The sequence below is a fragment of the Melanerpes formicivorus genome, unplaced genomic scaffold (assembly GCF_026170545.1).
Source record: "Melanerpes formicivorus ecotype bairdi unplaced genomic scaffold, bMelFor1.0.p_v2 SCAF_36, whole genome shotgun sequence".
Taxonomy (NCBI): domain Eukaryota; kingdom Metazoa; phylum Chordata; class Aves; order Piciformes; family Picidae; genus Melanerpes; species Melanerpes formicivorus.
In genome coordinates, this window is record NW_027142388.1 from 5056976 (window position 1) to 5075970 (window position 18995).

Here is an 18995-nt window from a genome sequence, read left to right on the forward strand (position 1 = left end):
ACTCTTTATTGGATGCAGAGGGGAATATAGTAACAAAAGATGAGGAAAAGGCAGAGGTACTTAATACCGTCTTTGTCTCAGTCTTCAGTAGTGGGACAGGTTGTCTTCAGGACAGGTGGCCTCCTGCACTGGCAGATGGAGCCAGGGACCAGTATAGTCCCCCTGTAATCCAGGGGGAAGCAGTAAGGGACCTGCTGAGACACTTGGGTCCTCACAAGTCCATGGGACCAAATGGGATCCATTCTAGGGTGCTGAGAAAGCTAGCAGATGAGCTGGCCAAGCCTGGCTCACTGGAGAGGTCCCTAATGACTGGAAGCTGGCCAACGTGATGCCCATCCACAAGAAGGGCCAGAAGGAGGAACCAGGGAATTACAGACCTGTCAGCCTGACCTCAGTGCCAGGCAAGACTATGGAGCAGGTCATCTTGAGTGCAATCACACAGCACCTACAGGATGCCCAAGGGATCAGGCCCAGCCAGCATGGATTTAGGAAGGGCAGGTCCTGCCTGACCAACCTGATCTCCTTTTACAATCAGGTTACCTGCCTGGTGAATATGGGGCAGGCTGTGGATGTAGTCTACCTGGACTTCAGCAAGGCCTCTGACACTGTCTACCACAACAAACTCCTGGAGAAGCTGGCACCTCGTGGCTTGGACAGATTCACTCTGAAATGGGTCAAGAATTGGCTGGAGGGCTGTGCCCAGAGAGTGGTGGTGAATGGTGCCACATCCAGCTGGCAGCCAGTCACTAGCAGTGTCTCCCAGGGATCAGTGCTGGGCCCGATCCTGTTCAATAACTTTATTGATGATCTGGACAAGAGGATTGAGTCCATCATCAGTAAGTTTGCAGATGACACCAAGTTAGGAGCAGGTGTCAATCTGTTGGAGGGTAGGAGGGCCCTGCAGAGAGCCCTTGACAGGCTGGATGGGTGGGCAGAGGCCAATGGGATGAGACATAACAAGACTAAGCACAGCATTCTACACTTTGGCCACAACAACCCCAAGCAGCACTACATGCTGGGGACAGAGTGGCTACAGAGCAGCCAGGCAGAAAGGGACCTGGGGGTGCTGGTAGATAGTAAGCTGAACAGTGTGCCCAGGTGGCCAAGAAGGCAAATTGCATCCTGGCCTGTATCAGGAACAGTGTGGCCAGCAGGAGCAGAGAGCTAATTCTTTGCCTATACTCAGCACTGGTCACGCCACACCTTAAGTACTGTGTCCAGTTCTGGGCCACTCAGTTCAAGAGAGATGTTGAGTTGCTGGAACATATCCAGAGAAGGGCAGCAAAGTTGGTAAGGGGTTTGGAGCACAAGCCCTATGAGGAGAGGCTGAGGGAGCTGAGGTTGTTTAGCCTGGAGAAGGCTCAGGGGAGACCTTATCACTCTCTACAACTACCTGAAGGGAGATTGTAGCCAGGTGGGGGTCGGTCTGTTCTCCCAGACAACCAGCACCAGAACAAGAGGACACAGTCTTAAGCTGTGCCAGGGGAGGTTCAGGCTGGATACTAGGAAGAAATTCTTTACAGAGTGATTTGCCATTGGAATGGGCTGCCAGAGAGATGGTGGAGTTGCCATCCCTGGAGATCTTCAAGAAAAGACTGGATGAGGCACTTAAGGCCATGGTCTAGTTGATTGGATAGGGCTGAGTGATAGGTTGGACTGGATGATCTTGGAGGTCTCTTCCAACCTGGTTGATTCTATGATAATCCCATAAAATTAATTATGCACACTCCTGACTGGTTGTTAGTAAGCAGGCTGCTACTGGGGTTCTGCACGAGTAGCCAAAGGGAAAAGGAGACAGAATCACAGAATGTTAGGGGTTGAAAGGAACCTCCAGAGATCACCAAGTCCAACCCCCCTGCCAAAGCAGGATCACCAGGGCAGGCCACACAGGAGCTCACCCAGACTGCTTTTGAAAGTCTCCACAGAAGAAAACTCTGCAACCTGTCTGGACAGCCTGCTCCAATGCTCTGTCACTCTCACCATAAAGAAGGATGTTGTTTGCCCTCTTGGCCACAAGGACACATTGGTGTCCCATTGATAACTTGCTGTCTACTAGGATTCCAAGGCCTTTCTCTGTGGAGCTATTTTCCAGCACGACAACCCCTCATCTGGACTGGTACTTGGTGTTATTCCCCACCAGATGCAGGACTCTGCCCTTGTCCTTACTGAACTTCCTGAGGTTCCCCTCTGCCCTTGGCCTTACTGAACTTCCTGAGGTTCCCCTCTGCCCTTGGCCTTACTTAACTTCCTGAGGTTCCCCTCTGCCCAGCTCTTCAGACTGTCCAGAGTTCGTTGGCTGGCAGCACAGCCTGACTGGGTGTGAGCCAACCCCCCTAGTTTCGTATCATCAGTGAACTTGCTGAGGGTACCCTCAGAATCTGGCAGAACTGAGGGAGTGCTCAGAACAGTCACTTCATGGTTAAGAAAAAACACAAGCATCTGGCAAAGCACAGGACTGTAAAACAATTTTATAACACAAAATACAATTTAATGCAGTGCACTTCACAAGCCTCAGGAGAACATTTGGTCACTTAAATGCTTTAGCAAATGAACAGATCTATCAACAAGCTCAGATGACCTCCCAGGAGTATTTGGATATTTAAGTTTGCACAGAACTGTTTCATGTAAATGGAGTGGAAATATAGTACTTCCTGAAAGCCCTTTGGTTGTCCACAGGGAAGGAAATGTCAAGTATCTCTAAAGTTTTACACATAAGAAGAGAAATCATCATACCTGCTCCACAAAGCTGGCCAGCTGTTCTAACTGGGAAGGAGCCAGAGCAGCTCTTGAAGCAGACCACTCTCTGTCCCTTCTTATTTCAGATAGTGTCACTTCTGGAAGCCTTCTGGAATCCTCATCTCCATTTTCAGAGCAAAGAACCTTACAGAAACATGTTTTCAAGTAAAAAAATGCATGGCATCAAAAGGTTTCTAATCATCCTAAAATTGAGTTGAAAAGTTAGATTACAGACATATTTGACACCTTTTGCTGCAGATGTTGGTTTTGTTTGATTAAACCAATGCCAAAAAATAGTGACAAATTATCATTGGAGCAAACAGGGTTTTCTTTCTAGATGTTTTTATCTTCTGATTTTGGGATATGAGCTAACAACTCAGTTTTCCTGATTTTTAACTCTGATCACATACTCACAAACAAGTATGGAAATACACACAAACCCAGATGATGTTACAAATTCTGCCTCTGATCTAGTAGAGCACTGGTTTTACACAGCAGTACAGAACTGCTAAACATTCTTAATGTGACAGTACCTGAGTTAAAAAGTCTGTTGAACAATCACCTCCCTGAGCAGCCACTTCTTCAGTCAAATGTTTAATACCTTTTTTCAACAGCCTCTCCTCAACTGAATTACCAGTTACAAGCCTGTAAAACAAAGAAACTCATTAAATACTGGTCCCCAGAAAACAGGGACACTTTATGAAACTCAGATGTTTCCTGTCTAATGTTCTTGCCTGCAGCAGTGAGCACCAACACTCATTCAGAGTCCATCAGGTATTTTCACAGGAATTTGTGTCTTTGGGTTTCAGTTTTAGAGGAAAATGTTCTTTTTACATCCCACTTTGTATTTTCAAAACACTGTTCAGTTCTTATTTTAACACTTAACAAACTGTACTGTCTATATTGGCTTCTAGATAGGTGGATTTTTAACAAATCCCTACCCTAGCAGGGCATTTCCTAACGGTGTCTGCACTGGACAGCCAGTGGTGTAAGGGGAGGAAGATCTCCCCTCTGCATGTCCTTCCAGAAGAAACAGCCACTTCAGAAAAGCTTTCAAATACATCTCTGAACTACTCAAACCTCAGCATCTCACCACTAGTGATCTGAAACCAAATGACCCCTCCTCAAATCCTGCATCCAGTTCTGGTGTCCCCATAAGAAGGGCACAAAGCTGTTGGAGCAAGTCCAGAGGAGAGGTCACAAAGATGATCCAAGGGCTGGAACACCTCTGCTATGAGGATAGATTGGGGGAACTGGGGTTGTTCAGACTCCAGGGTGATCTTTGAGTCAAATACCTAAAGGGATCCTACAGGAAGGCCAGAGAGGGACCTTTCATAAGGGTGTCTAGCAGTAGGACAGGGGGAAACTACTTGAAGCTGAGGGAGAGTAGGTTTAGAATGGATCTTGGGAAGAAGGTCGTCAGTATGAAGGCGGTGGAACTCTGAAATAGGTTGCCCAGAGAGGTTGTGGATGCCTCTTCCCAGGGGGTGTTCAAGGTCAGGTTGGATGAGGCCTTGAGCAGCCGAATCTAGCTGAGAGATGTCCCTACCCATGGTATGGAGGTTGGAGTAGATGATCTCTAAGGTCCCTTCCAACCTAAGCCACTCTACAATTCTATGTGTATCAAGGGCAGAAAGCACCCACAGATGTCAATGTTCATTTTGACTGCTTCAACACAGATATCTAGATGGCTTACAAGGTGAAAGTGTAAGGGAAAGACAGGAATAGAAAGGGAAAAAACAAGAGCTTTCATTTTCCCTTTAGCCTGAAGGAAAGGAGTATGCATGACTGATCCAATGTTTAAAGTGATCCTGAAAGACCAAATGACTTAAAATAAATGGATGACCTCAACCAAAACAACTAAGTCCACCTGAAAACCTCTGGGTTTGATTTTACAACACATGTATCATTTCTTAGCACCTGTATATATGAACATCTCTGTCTGTTGCAATTCTATCACACCATTCATTAGCCTTCTTAGCCATCAGGGGATCTAAATCAGTGTCATAGAAGACAACAGTGTTTGCATCCACATGGCTGACACCTGTGGAAGGAGTGTGGGAAGAAAGAATAGCACAGAAGAATCTCTTGTCTTGGTTGAAGTTTTTTATGGCTTCCTAAAATGGAAAGACAAATAACTTCAATGCAAAATGGCATTAATAAAGCATAAATCTCTAAATAAACTCTTTTTTTCTTTGTTTGTTTTTACAGAATGAGAGCATCAGGAAATTTGTTTTCTTATTACTTCCCCAACCTACATTAAGTGTGCAGGCAATCTAAGTGGTCTGCCCACATTACAGATCTACACAACTCAAGACAATTTGTGTACCATTAAAACTATGAATTTATGGTGCAGTCAACCAGATAAAAATCTAAAGACCTATTACAGTGCTCACGTTATGTCCTATGACTAAGCACACCTGACTGGGTTATTGTATTCTGTGCATGCTTCATCATTTTTCTTGCTTATTGACTACATTGAATCCCTTCTGTTGTGCTGCCTGCTGTTGCTTTAAGGCAAAGTTTTCCTTGCATCTGCCAGTAAGCATAACAATGCAATTAGAAATAAAAACTAAGAGTAACTTAGCTATATTGTTCATGTTTGCTCAAATTGTAGGCCCCAGAGGATACTGAGAATCTTACTGGGGAGGGAAGCGAGCATACTTTCGATTTATCCTCAGGCAATGCCAGGGCACTCTACACAAAACAAAAGCCCCTGGAGTAAGGCTGAGGAAGTGCCAACACTAAAACCAGCAACTATGCTTATAACAACCTAGATAGCTACAGATAATGAAAGCAAAAGCAATTAATCAGATTGCTATTGTGAAACAAAACATCTGTATTTCCAGCACAAATTACTCATAAATTGAGGACAACTCCTGGCATCCCTCTTGGAAACACCCTGGGTGCCTCATCAGACAGTAATATGACTGACATATTTCATATATAATTACATATTCTGTGCTACAGCCACAAACATAATTTGCTTAAGTAACTGATGAAATTATGCAAATTAAGGTTGCAAATGTACCAGACTTCCCTTCAGCGTTTTCCCTCCCACTATGAACATCTATTTGCTATCAGCTGGAGTAAGAGGTCTTCTTACCAGATTCTGCCAACTGGGAGCACCACTCTCATGAACTCTTATGTATCTGAGGAAATGAAAGTTCAAGAAAAGCTCCAGAATATCAAGCATTGGGATCATCTGTGTCAAAATCAACACACGATCTCCTCTTGCCTTCAGCTTCCGAAGCAAGACAGCCAGAGCTCCCAGTTTGCCTGCTCAGGAGACAAAAACTGTAAGGTACTGCAGGTAGCATTCAACAAACACAGAGAGACATTCATACAATGGTAGGGGTTTTAATACCTGAATCATGCTGCAGCAGTCTAGGGTCTGGAAACTGCAGAAAACAAGGCCTGACTATCTGCTGCATTGAATGGAAGTAGGGAAGTATCTGTTCCTTTAAGTTAAACTTCAAGACCTTAATTTCATGGGGGTGTGTATTTGATACATGCAAACGAGGAGGAGCAACAGCTACAGCTGGCAAGACACACAGATATCTATAAAACAGATCACAACTTTAATATAGCCATTTTTAACAGCTTGGGCTATTAGCTTCTCAAAAACAGTAATAAAGAAGGTATCTGCATGGAAGCATAAAGGAGCTGGCTAAAGGTAACTGAAACTAAATCAGCAGATGAAGTTTTATGTTTACATTAAGTAAATGCAAAAATACTTAAGATCAGAACAAGACAAGAGGAAATTAACCCCTATCAGTAAAGTTAGTGAAATAAACTGACTTACTCCTACTACTTTTGTAAGTATCCACACAAAAACCCCCACAAGATAAGTTAAAATAAAGTAGCATTGCTATGTAGCTAATGGAAAATGCCATGGAACTGTTAGGAAGTTTAAAAACTTAGAATAGGCTAAAATTATATATTGGGATGCTAATAGATTCTGCATAAAGGGAATTACCTTGCAATAAGGATTAGAAAAGGCAACTCATTTATCAGTTCTGCCATTTTACAGTTCTTGACATAAATATTCTGCTTTAGATGGTAGGACACAAGCACTGCACCTGGGCAAAGACTGCAAATGGATTTGTCTCCATTACCTGGTAACAACATCCTTCAGGGCAATCTGTTGCTGCTTCAATGTCAAAGTGAGTTCTTGCAGTGGATCCCTGAGAACCATTGAAGTACTGGGATATGGCAGGCAATTTTCAAAGCCAGCCCAGTGCCATTTGTTAATCCTGGCTGAATAACACTGAGAGATTTTTCTCTCAGTGATCCAAGAGCAAATTTCCAACAAGTCTCTGCCGTACAGGGGGGCTCTGGAACAACGACGTTCATTCCCCAAATAGATCTTGTCCAGGTGTTCTCTTAGTTGTCTTTTTTCTTCTATGCCACCCTTTAAATTCAAAATTCTTTTCTGAATGCATTTTCACCAGATAAAGCTTATGCAGAAAAGGCAATTTATGCAAAAGAAAGTGGAAAGCAAGGATAATTTAGTTAATGCAAGAATGCTACGAGTGACTATGAAAGGAGAAGTGGAGAAAAGCTGATGATTAGAATGGTGTTAGTGATACAAGGACAGATGCAGCGCTACAGGCTGGGGTCAGAGTGGCTGGAGAGCAGCCAGGCAGAAAGGGACCTGGGGATCCTGGCCTGCATCAGGAATAGTGTGGCCAGCAGGAGTAGGGAAGTCATTCTGCCCTGTGCTCAGCACTGGTTAGGCCACACCCTGAGTCCCGTGTCCAGTTCTGGGCTCCTCAGTTTAAGAAGGACATTGAGAGACTTGAAGGTGTCCAGAGAAGGGCAACAAAGCTGGGGAGGGGTCTGGAGCACAGCTCTGTGAGGAGAGGCTGAGGGAGCTGGGGTTGCTTAGCCTGGAGAAGAGGAGGCTCAGGGGAGACCTTCTTGCTGTCTGCAACTCCCTGAAGGGAGGTTGTAGCCAGGTGGGGGTTGGTCTCTTCTCCCAGGCACCCAGCACCAGAACAAGAGGACACAGTCTCAAGCTGTGCCAGGGGAAGTTTAGACTGGAGGTGAGGAGAAAGTTCTTCACAGCAAGAAAGATTGGCCATTAGAATGTGCTGCCCAGGGAGGTGGTGGAGTCCCCATCCCTGGAGGTGTTCAAGAGGGGACTGGACGTGGGCACTTTGTGCCATGGTTTAGTAGTAGGTTGGACTTGATGATCTTTGAGGTCTTTTCCAACCTTATTGATTCTATGACTCTATGTTAGGTTTGGTATTTTAATGGAAAATGAATCTGCTTTCCTACTCTATGCCTACTGGCAAAAAATACAATAGGATTTCAAAACTACCATTGGAGAGTGCACAGCACAGAGGGGTGAGAGTAGTCAATTACAGTATCCTACGTGCCTTAAATATTAAAGCCTTGACTATTTCAGCTAACAGAGCTGAACTATGCACTGCTCATGATCTTATCATATAAAGAGTTAGCACAGTACCTGAGCTGGACATGAAAGGGTAGACACTGATTTAGATTTAGTACTCAAGTCATCCACTGTCACTTCAGTGAATTCATTTTTCCAGGAAAGCAATAAGACAAGAAAAATATTTTAATGAGAAATATAATTTAATTCCACAGACACCTGATATTAATAATATGAGGATAGTGTAGCTCCCAGGGTACTGGGGTTTGAATAGTTAATATTTTTCCTTTTAAACTTTTTAAAGAGAAAGATATGAATCAAATCCTGTAGCACCTTACCTTGATGTTTCAGAGACTGTCTACCAATAAGAAGACAGAACTGTCTGTAAGACAAAGTAAATGTCTTCCCTCTGAACTGTAACATTACAGGCTTCTCTGGCTCAGCACTTGCCTCTTCTGCTCCAGCTGTGGAAGCCATTGGTCCATGCACTATCTTGCTGGCTGTTAAATGAAGGGGAAAAAAACCCAAAGTACAAGGTTTAAAACAAAGAATTTCCTCACTGTACACCACAGGGTTTGTATGCTTATGCCATGCATATGGTGTGTCCTGTTTCAAGGAAGGGTGATTTTACTCCACACATAACACTTGCGTTGCACTCAACTGCAAACAGTTTAAGTCTCCCTCTAGTGCTCTGTGTTCCTATACTGCACATGAAATGTGCTTCCCCTCAGTACGACTGGCACACCTATTTAAACAAAAGAAAACCAAAACAAAGGATGACTTCCTAGATACAGTTTGACTGGTATTTCACATCTACTTATCTGATCTGACAACGTACAAACTTTGCAAGGGCTTCCAGAGTCTGAACAGGTGTGAGAAAACTAGAATGGAGTGGGGTAGAAGTGGAGTGGGGTAGGAGTGGAATGGGGTAGGAGTGGAGTGGGGTAGGAGTGAGGTAGGAGTGGAGTGGGGTAGGGAGTGAGGTAGGAGTGGAGTGGGGTAGGAGTGAGGTAGGAGTGGAGTGGGGTAGGAGTGGAGTAGAATTAACCAGGTTGGAAAAGACCTTTGAGATCATCGAGTCCACCCTATCATCAAACACTATCTAATCATCTAAACCATGGCACCAAGCACCCCATTCTGTCTCTTCCTAAACACCTCCAGTGAAATAGAAGAGACCTTTTCCTGCACCATTCACTTTTAGCAATCTAGGCAACGAGGCAGTGATGATGCCGAAATCTGCTCAGGCAGTTAAGAATGACAAGCGTGAAGAGCCGTCTCACACGCTCCAGGTGAGGTCTGAAGAGAGTTTCATTCACATGATACACCTGGAGACCAACCCAACTGCACCAAAATTTGCAGTCTTTGCACAACTGAATCAGTCTGTTTATGAAAGACAGACAGACAGATAACAAGGAATTTTGATTTTGTGAGCAAACTCCCATTGGAAAAATTTTAATGTCAAGTTCCATTAGCATGAGTGTAGCACAAACACATTGAGTACAACCTAATTTCTTCCCCAAATTCAAGCAATATTACCAAAAAAAAGACAGCAAACCAGAAAGCTATGGTTTACTGTATGTATAACTCACCTTTCCTATGCTGATTTTCTGAAAATGTGGCAAAATGTTGCTGTCTTTGTGTCTCCTCATGATGATTTGCTGCTAGTGTTGCTGTGTCCTCTGTCTGCTGCAACAGACACCTTGAGAAGTCTCTAGTTCTACCTTCAGGCTTCTGCCCATACAGTACTGGTGTAAATAACCTTAAAAATAACAAATTGCCTTTCTGTGCACACAAAAGGTTGTTAATCCCTTCACTTTAATACAAAAATCAAGTTAAGATGCAAATAGTTATTATTAGTCAGGAATCTGAGCTAGAACAGGTACCCAGCTACATGCAGAAGGATTCTGTTTTACTCAACATGGAGAAGAAAAAAAATGCATATTGTAAAATGCTAGGTCACTAAATGCTCAGAGGCTCCAGGCTTTTCTGATAGATTACATGGAAGGGGACAAACTTGTAGATCTCCCATACTCCTAAGTCATCTCTGGAGTCTGGAGACAGCAAGAATAGAATAGAATAGAATAGAATAGAATAGAATAGAATAGAATAGAATAGAATAGAATAGAATAGAATAGAATAGAATAGAATAGAATAGAATAGAATAGAATAGAATAGAATAGAATAGAATAGAATAGAATAGAATAGAATAGAATAGAATAGAATAGAATAGAATAGAATAGAATAGAATCAGGAACAGGACTGCACCAAGTTGGACTCTGCCCATCTTCCAGCCTGTCAAGGTCCCTCTGCAGAGATCTCCTAACCTCTAACACCTGCCCCCAGCTTGGTGTCATCTGCAAATGTACTGATGATAGACTCAATACCCTCATCCAGATCATCAGTAAAGATATTGAACAGGATGTGGCCCAGCACTGATCCCTAAAAGCTCCCTAAAAGATTCTAACAAGGATCAAACTTCTTAGGAGAGCAAAATGGCTAAGTGCAATCTAAGTACAAAGTGTAGGGGATCTCCACTTCCATGCATCTTCAGGGAGTCTGTCTTTACAAATCTTTTATGAAACTAAAGAAGTCAAGGTGCAAAAGAGTGAGTTTTCTGCTTTACATATATATATTTTGGTTAATGATTCCAATTCTTAAATTTCATTAACTGACAAAGCTCCCTTCTGGCTGAACAGCCTAACAGAACTCCTTGCCACCTGTTACACAAGCTGTCTGGGGCTCCTACAGGTTAATTTATTGTAAGTTTAAGTCTACTTATTTATGATAAGATTAAGTCTACACTGTTGTTCAGCAGAATTGCATGGGCTCCAGGACTCAAAAATTAACCCTTCCAACCTCCCTTCAAAGAGAAGAAGCAATTGCAACCCCAAAAAGGTAAAAATTTAACACAACACCTTTTTAAATCTCACACACACACACCCTTCCCCCCTCAAAAAAAAAAACCCAACATCCCAATTAACAATCAACCAAGATTTCTTCAAGTGCTTTGCAAGCACCTCTTAGACTTAAAATTCACTAGAAGGAGATGATTTAATTGTTCCGCTTCGGAAAGTCTGCTGCAGGACTCACTTCCACTTCCATTTGATCAAAAAGATTACAGATTTAACTCTATTGACTTTGGCAGGAAAGATCACAACTGAGCCTTCATAAATGAAAAGAAATATTAGTGGCAAAAAGCAGTCTGCTTTCCCTCAGAAGGCTGGCATAGAGCCTCTGGCAGTGATCAGTTTGGAAACAAAAGACAGGAAGAAAAAGAGATGCTTCTAAATGAACCCTCTCAACCCTTCACAAATATTACTCATTTTGCCTTTTACTTTAAATAAATTAATTAATCAGTCACTGGTGCACTGCATACCTATTTGGTTTGAGCTTCACTGGCTCCAGTCTGGGTGATGAAGGAGAACAGTAGATCTCTTCAAGAAGCTTCCTAGTTACCTTCAGTTTTGGCAGTATTTGTGCTTCATAGCAGGTAACTTTGTTTTCCAGCCCAATCACATCGAAGAGAGACCAGTCTGCATGCTTAGGAAACAAAAGAAAACAAAACCCAAACTAAAGAAATATTCTATTATCATTCATTTGCAGTAAAAAAAGAAAAGAAAAAACAATAAAGGAAAACAGCAGCAATGATAGCACATTAACTGAGAATGACTAGAAAGCTCACAGCTGACTGCAGAATTAAACCAAACCACAGAGCCAAGCGTCATGTGATTTTGCAGAGAGCAGCTGCTGTTACTTTAAAAGGTTTCAGCTACCCACAGCATGGAAATAGAGCATCCTTCTCATGTTACCAAGAGTCAAAAAGCAGGACAGCACCTTCAATCACAAGCTCTGCAGTTAATTCAGCGCTTGTAATTAAAACCGTGTCTCTGTAGAGTGGGCACTCAAGAGTGATCCATTCTCATTGGGATACATCAACTCTACTGCCCTCACAAGCCTTTCACAGTCACTCTGTCCCCGCTACCCTAAAATGATTTTTCCAACAGGCTTAAAGTAGTAGCTGATTGAATTTGTCAGGACACATGGTGCTACTGTTTTAGCTTTGTCCAGGCAAGATTTCTGAAGCCTCTAATATTACTGAGATCATTACAACCGGAATTCATCCAGGGTTTTTTCTAGTTAAAACTACTACAGTTTAAACTATGGAATCTGATACAGCTTCTCATCTCCAGAGCTGTACATGCTTAACTACACCCTTGCTGCTCCACAGGACAGGACAAGAACAGCACCCTTCCCTTGACTTCAAGACCTATTGGTTTAGGTTAACTGGAAACTTGAAGCTAAACCAGAAAACCCTGCAAAATACTCTGACCTTGTCTGACAAGGACAGCAAACTCCCAGTATACCTACTACATTCAGTGCTACCATAAAGTCACTGCTTATTATTTATAATCCTAGCAGTTGCTTCTAAAACAAAAACATGAATTAGCAATTCAGATTCTGAGATTTAATTGGAACCTAAATTACGTGCAAGAAATTTTATGTCCTAAGCCACCTGTTCTCCCAGTCAAGTCAAGCAGAAGAGATTTGTTTCCCTACTCACCTTCCAAAGATCCCATCCTAATGCATCCAGCACTAAAGAAGCAGTTGTAAACTCCAGTGGGTCCAATATACAGGAAGAACTGGGAAGCCTGGGACATACCAAGTCAGGATGATTGCACACCCTCAGCAGCTGTGTCAGAATAGGGAGGACACTGACAAAGTGCCCACTTCTAAGATGTTCTTGGGTTCTGTAATTTAAAATGAAAATGCAGTTTAAATTACCTTCTTAAAACAGTGCTTTGAGGAGCTGAGGTCTTTCTGCACACTCAGACTGGGTTTCTGAATAAATCTGGTGACATTCAAGTGATCAACAATAGAAAAGCGTGAGTTTAAAAATGTGGGGTTTCCATTCCTCCAGCTCCACTCACATTCACACATGTGTAATAATTTATAGAATATATTCTGACCTTATTGCTCTCTACAACTACCTGAAGGGAGGTTGTAGACAGGTGGAGGTTGGTCTCTTCTCCCAGGCAGCCAGCACCAGAACAAGAGGACACAGTCTCAGGCTGCGCCAGGGGAGGTTTAGACTGGATATTGGGAAGAAATTCTATACAGAGAGAGTGATTGCCCATTGGAAAGGGCTGCCCAGGGAGGTGGTGGAGTCATCATCATTGGAGGTGTTCAGAAGAAGACTTGATGGGGTGCTTGGTGCCATGGGTTAGTTGTTTAGGTGGGTTGGATTGGTTGACGGGTTGGACGCGATGATCTTGAAGATCTCTTCCAACCTGGTCTGGTCTATTCTATTCTATTCTATTCTAATTCTAAAGCTCACACTCTCATAAACCTGAATTTCACACAGACCTGCTCTGTTTCAAGTGGAAATGGCATTGGATAACATACAAAACATGTATCCTCAATAGCCAGGCTTTGGTCTTGTAATGGTTTGAGTGTTAACTGGGAGTTAAAAGCTCAGAAGGGGGCAAGGCTGAGAATCTCTCCCCCGCTCCTCCCTCCTCCCTCCCAAGAGAGAGGGGAAAAAATAAGGGAAGGAGCAAATCCACTGAGCAATAATTTGGAGTCAGCTTGGAAGTAGAGAAGTAAAGAGTTTTCTTTAAACAACATATGAATATGTAACAATAACAGGTAAGGTTCGCAAGGGCAAGGAACAAGGATGGATGGAAGGCAGGAGAAAAAAAAAAGAATACAAAACCAGACTCTCTCTGAAGAGGCACGGAGGCAGCAGGGAGAAGGATTAGGCCTGACCATGTGGCAGAGGAGCAGGAAGGCAGCTGCAGTAGCTCTTGTCCAGGAGAGGCAGGAGCCAAAGAGCGCCCTAATAGCTGCAATGCCCTCCCTTTTATACCGTAGCTGGGCAGGGAGGGGGGAGTGGAACAGACTCAGTTTCCCAGGGCGAAAATGCCCTGCAGGGAGGGCAAAACATTCACAAGCCCTTCCCCACTTTGTTTTGAGGATGGGCATTAACCCACCACAGGTCTTTTAACACTCGAATAAATACCACTTTAAATTATCAAATTCACCAGAAACCACACACCAGTCATATCAGAAAAGCAAGTAACACATGACCTAGGATATCCAGTTCCTAAATAACTGAAGATCTAAATTCAGACAAAACCTGTGGCACATGGTCAATTATCTAAATTATAACCATTTTGTCCCATGTCTAGTTTGCCCCATAATCTGCAAACACAGCTTATTTAGGCTTCTCTTCACTTGGTAAAACAGCTAGATACAAAATAAACACAGGATTAAGAATTGGCTAAATGCCATTACCACTTAGTATAGAACATGATCAGCCTGTGATTATGGCAGTGTGCTTTAATCTTTAGGTTTGCCCACGACTCACGCAGAAATAACACACTTGCAAACAAGCTCTCTTAACATAAGCAGAATGCTTTCTAACTTTAATGATGAATTAACAACCAAGAACCACTCAACAGATGTACCTTGGTTGAGTCAGCATGTCTTGGTACATTGACTTCTGCCTCTCAGAAAGAGTACATGGAAGCACATGCTCATATTTCCTTGGCAACTGCTTCTCAACGTGCGCTTTGGACCTCCGCAAAATGAACGACTGCACTGCCTAAATGAACACAAAACAAGTGTTCCCTGGCTGTCTTTCCTCAGAGAAAGAGATACTAGTATGAAGACACTACCCTTAAGGGAGACATACTCTCTGCAGTCTCACTGAGGTTCTGTGGTAATGCTCTTCATCCCCTTCCACCTTCATAAAATCCAGATAGGACTGGGAAATCCCTGGAATCAGGAAACAGGCAATGGCCCACAGATCTTTAAAGGCAGTAGGCAGAAGCGTATCCATCAAGAGTAAATGATGATGGCTGTGAGCAATGAAGACAGCAATTAAGGCAAGATCTATTCATAAACTACATCACAGCAAGAAAACATTTTAAACCTGCAGTTCTAAAGGTTGAAGTTATTTCAGAAAGTAACCAACAGACAAAGGGAGATAGAAATGTTTGAATGAACACTTCACACCTCTGGAGATTGAATATTGCATCCCAGTGCTTCTCTGTCAGATTGTTACCATTCTGCCTCTCATCTAAAACTAGGTAACTCCATTGCACTTTCATAAATGCTTCATAATCTTTAAAGAATTGATTGCAGGAGGCAATACATACATTAAAGTCGTTGGGGTCAGTCCATTCCTGCAACATAAAAACACAAAAATCTAAAGGCTTTCTTGGTGGCTTTTCAGGGAGAAAATTATTATTTCCTCTTCCTGGGTTAAAACAGATTATCTTGCATTTTATGCTAGTGCAGTTCTTCAGAGCTTTCAAAATCCCCAAGGGTAAGTATCACAGTATCACAGTATAACTAAGGTTGGAAGAGACCTCAAGGATCATCGAGTCCAACCTATCAACACAGACCTCATGACACAGTATCTAAACCATGGCACCAAGTGCCACGTCCAATCTCCGCTTGAACGCCTCCAGGGACGGTGACTCCACCACCTCCCTGGGCAGCCCATTCCCATTCCAGTGCTCAGTTTAATTCTCAGGTTGCCATTCAACACATTTTTTTAACAAAATTCTAGAAATACCACAGTGAGATACAAGTCACTGGAGCAAAGATCTGAGCTTCTCCATACAGAGACTAGATCCTAGTCAGAATATCTGTGCAAAGAGACATTGTGGCAGTTAATGTATACACACCACTTAAAAAGGCTAGCCAGACATTTCTGGTCATGAAAGAAGGGGTTAGTGGGAAATAGCAAACTCTGTTTATGAATTGGCATTCATGAAATGAGGAAACACCTTCACTGTTCTGGTGTGTCACAAAACAAAAGAGGAGAGCCAGGCTGCAGTAGCACTATACTGAAGTGTTTAACCCCAGTGGTGTAACTGACCCGAGGTGTTGTTTCCTCTCTGTGTAATGCTTGTGGAGAACAAGTGGGGATGAAATGATGTTCCACAATACCTGTCTGATTTTAAAAAGCTCTCCTGGGTTCCCAAGATACAGAAGAATTTTCAAAGCAGGACACCAGCATTCCAGTTCAGTCTCCCACTTCAGGACATTAAAGTTTTGTGAAATTACAAGAATAGGGCCCCAGTTACCTATGGAGATAAAAGGCACAGCATGACTGGAAATGACTGCATACCACCTCAGAACTGACAAGCAAAGGCTGCTGTGTCTACACAAACACACACATGAAAGGAACTGGGCATCCTTTTGGATAAAATTTCTTTCAGGTACATTTCTTTCCATTCCTACATATTACAGCAATTATTATTTTGTTTTTCATACTGAAAACACATTTACTAGTGAACTGCAGAAAACACAGATGTATTAAATTAAAGCTATTTCATACCTTCATTACATGCCAGGTGTGCAAAAAAAGCAACAACTTGCACTGTCTTTCCAAGACCAGCTTCATCAGCCAGAATGCCATTGAGATTCATCTTATGCAGCTTTGCCAACCACTCCAGGCCTGCCTGTTGATAATCTCTAAGAGTGCCATGTAATAAGGATGGAGATTCACTTTTTACTACCGTTGTGATTGGAGCAGTGCCCTTGGGTAACAATGCTTCTACGGCAGCAGCAACCTCTGCTAAATCTGCCAGGTGTTTCTCTACAGTAGATGTGAGAAGATCTGGAAGCACCACCTCCTTCTGAAGGCTCTCTTTCTTATTCACAGAGTCTCTTATTTCTGCACAAAATAATAAAAACCATGGTGTTGCCATATCAGAGATGAGTAAGTTGTTAATAGATTTAATGCCATTTACAGCTAATCCAGGATCTAAAGAACACAAGCATTCTACACAATAAGAACAATGTAAGCTTGTCAAACCTGACTAAACCTGAATAAACAAGGGCAAACTGCAGCAGGACACAGGTGCATACACAATAGTTGCAGTGAATTCAGTCTCATGCATAGCTCCCAAGGGCCATAAAACTAATCCCTGACACAAACAAGAGCCCAGCAACAAATAGCCTTTACAGCTCATTTATCAAAGCTTTAGTAAGCTATAGGAAGTTAGCAGGCTAGAGAAAGGAGGTATTTATGATTCAAAACTGAGACCCAAATACCAGATCCTGGTAGTAAGGTGGTGAGCTTATACTAGTACTACCAGCAGGCAAAAGGACAAAAGGTAATAAGAATCTTTTTAACTTTTTTTACCTTTTTTTGAGATGTTATGTGAATTTAATATTTTCTTCCTCCTCTCTTCTAACTCTGCTTGCTGTTTTAAATCTACCACCTAAAATGGAGAGAGAGTGGGAGGGGAGGGGAAGAGCACAAGGAAATGACAAATGTGAATGCACTTAGCTTTAAATACAGCTATCACTTACTTAATGTTTCTGCAACAGCATAACATCAGGCAACGTGTCCAGAGAAGGGTAACAAAGCTGGTGAGGGGGTTTGGAGCACAAGCCCTGTGAGGAGAGGCTGAGGGAGCTGGGGTTGCTCAGCCTGAAGAAAAGTAGGCTCAAGGGAGACCTTATTGCTCTCTACAACTACCTGAAGGGAGGTTGTAGACAGGTGGGGGCTGGTCTCTTCTCCCAGGCAACCAGCACCAGAACAAGAGGACACAGTCTCAAGCTGCACCAGGGGAGGTTCAGGCTGGATACTAGGAAGAAGCTCTTCATAGAGAGAGTGATTGCCCATTGGAATAGGCTGCCTGGGGAGGTGGTGGAATCACCATCACTGGAGGTGCTTAGAAGGAGACTTAATGGGGTGCTTGGTGCCATGGTTTAGTTGATTAGATAGTGTTGGATGACAGGTTGGACTCGATGATCTCAAAGGTCTCTTCCAACCTGGTTTATTCTATTCTAACAGGCATCAGACATGGCTACAATGCAGAGCACTCAAAGCAGCAAACTGTGCACAAAACTGACCATGAACAGAAGTCAGCCACATTGTAAGTGAGAGCCACCCAACAATAACTCACATCAAAATGTCTGCAGCAATCCAGCTGCCCTGACTAGGGTAAGTGAAACATTCTCCTTCATGACATATAAAGCACCTGAAGTTATTCATGCAAGAATAAGATGAAGCTCTCTTTACCAATAGATCACATTTACGATGTGGGCTGAGCAAAGCTCAGCTGTAAGATTCTCACTGTTACGGACTAATAGGTTCTTACTCAGTACCTCTTTAGATTGATTATTTTGTTGTTTTTTTTCATATTTACCTGTTTAATGGTGGTCCAGAAATGTTCAATTTCTCTAGCAGTAAAAGCAGCAACAGCCCTGAGTTTCTTCCCTTCTCTTTTCTTGTATGTTTCCTTATGAAGCATCAAATCCTCATGATAATGAACCACACTTAAAATCAGCTGAATAAAACCATAGAAATTATTTTAAGTTTTTACTCTGTTCTATCCAAAAAAAAGGCATAAAAAATAAAATAAAATCCCTTTAGGAGGAAAAAAAAACCAAACCATAACAATCTCATCAGGACTACAGCCCAAGGTTTACACACAGGCAGTGGGGAGGCAATTCCAAAGTCACACATCCTCACTGATCACATCCTAACCATGAAAATGCTGCCCATTCTTCCCCCCCTTTTCTGCTTGAAAATATCAAATCCACATTACTCTCTTGGCAGTTACCATCTTCCATCTCCTCTCTTGAACAAAGTCAGTTGCCATCCACTGCATTTCTTCCAGAAGATAATCGTGATGAGATTTGTGCCTTGGGGCCTCTTGGAGTTTGGGCAGACGTTTCAGAGACCATAAACCTTCTCTCCTCAGTGCTGATATTCGCTGCAGAATTTCATTCTCCTTCAAGCAAACATAATTAAATTTACATTTCCTACTGCACAACACAAACCCAAGGCAGAGTCAGTGTGAAAAATGTTACTTGAATAACCAATAGCAATTAC

At 42.7% G+C, this 18995-nt stretch overlaps 1 protein-coding gene and 1 non-coding gene across 6 annotated transcripts in view; both read right to left on the bottom strand.

Moving 5' to 3' along the window:
* The window catches only part of LOC137450613 (E1A-binding protein p400-like), a 28798-nt gene that overhangs the window by 8155 nt on the left and 1648 nt on the right, over nucleotides 1-18995 (bottom strand). For 4 of the 5 annotated variants that reach the window (XM_068157378.1, XM_068157381.1, XM_068157377.1 and 1 more), the window contains exons 2-20: nucleotides 18709-18894; nucleotides 18307-18447; nucleotides 17295-17373; nucleotides 16485-16823; nucleotides 16094-16230; nucleotides 15152-15321; nucleotides 14829-14994; nucleotides 14602-14738; nucleotides 12696-12882; nucleotides 11511-11674; nucleotides 9724-9893; nucleotides 8473-8634; nucleotides 8210-8271; nucleotides 6855-7150; nucleotides 6104-6297; nucleotides 5843-6015; nucleotides 4657-4853; nucleotides 3270-3381; nucleotides 2734-2880 (exon numbers count right to left, since the gene is read on the bottom strand). In XM_068157378.1, the coding sequence (XP_068013479.1) occupies nucleotides 2734-2880; nucleotides 3270-3381; nucleotides 4657-4853; nucleotides 5843-6015; nucleotides 6104-6297; nucleotides 6855-7150; nucleotides 8210-8271; nucleotides 8473-8634; nucleotides 9724-9893; nucleotides 11511-11674; nucleotides 12696-12882; nucleotides 14602-14738; nucleotides 14829-14994; nucleotides 15152-15321; nucleotides 16094-16230; nucleotides 16485-16823; nucleotides 17295-17373; nucleotides 18307-18447; nucleotides 18709-18894 (3219 nt within the window). The remainder of the gene's footprint in view (nucleotides 1-2733; nucleotides 2881-3269; nucleotides 3382-4656; nucleotides 4854-5842; nucleotides 6016-6103; nucleotides 6298-6854; nucleotides 7151-8209; nucleotides 8272-8472; nucleotides 8635-9723; nucleotides 9894-11510; nucleotides 11675-12695; nucleotides 12883-14601; nucleotides 14739-14828; nucleotides 14995-15151; nucleotides 15322-16093; nucleotides 16231-16484; nucleotides 16824-17294; nucleotides 17374-18306; nucleotides 18448-18708; nucleotides 18895-18995) is intronic. The other variant, XM_068157380.1, reaches the window with a different exon arrangement.
* LOC137450642 (small nucleolar RNA SNORA49) lies at nucleotides 5334-5472 on the bottom strand. The gene has a single exon (XR_010989613.1). It is a non-coding gene; the product is annotated as a small nucleolar RNA SNORA49 (small nucleolar RNA).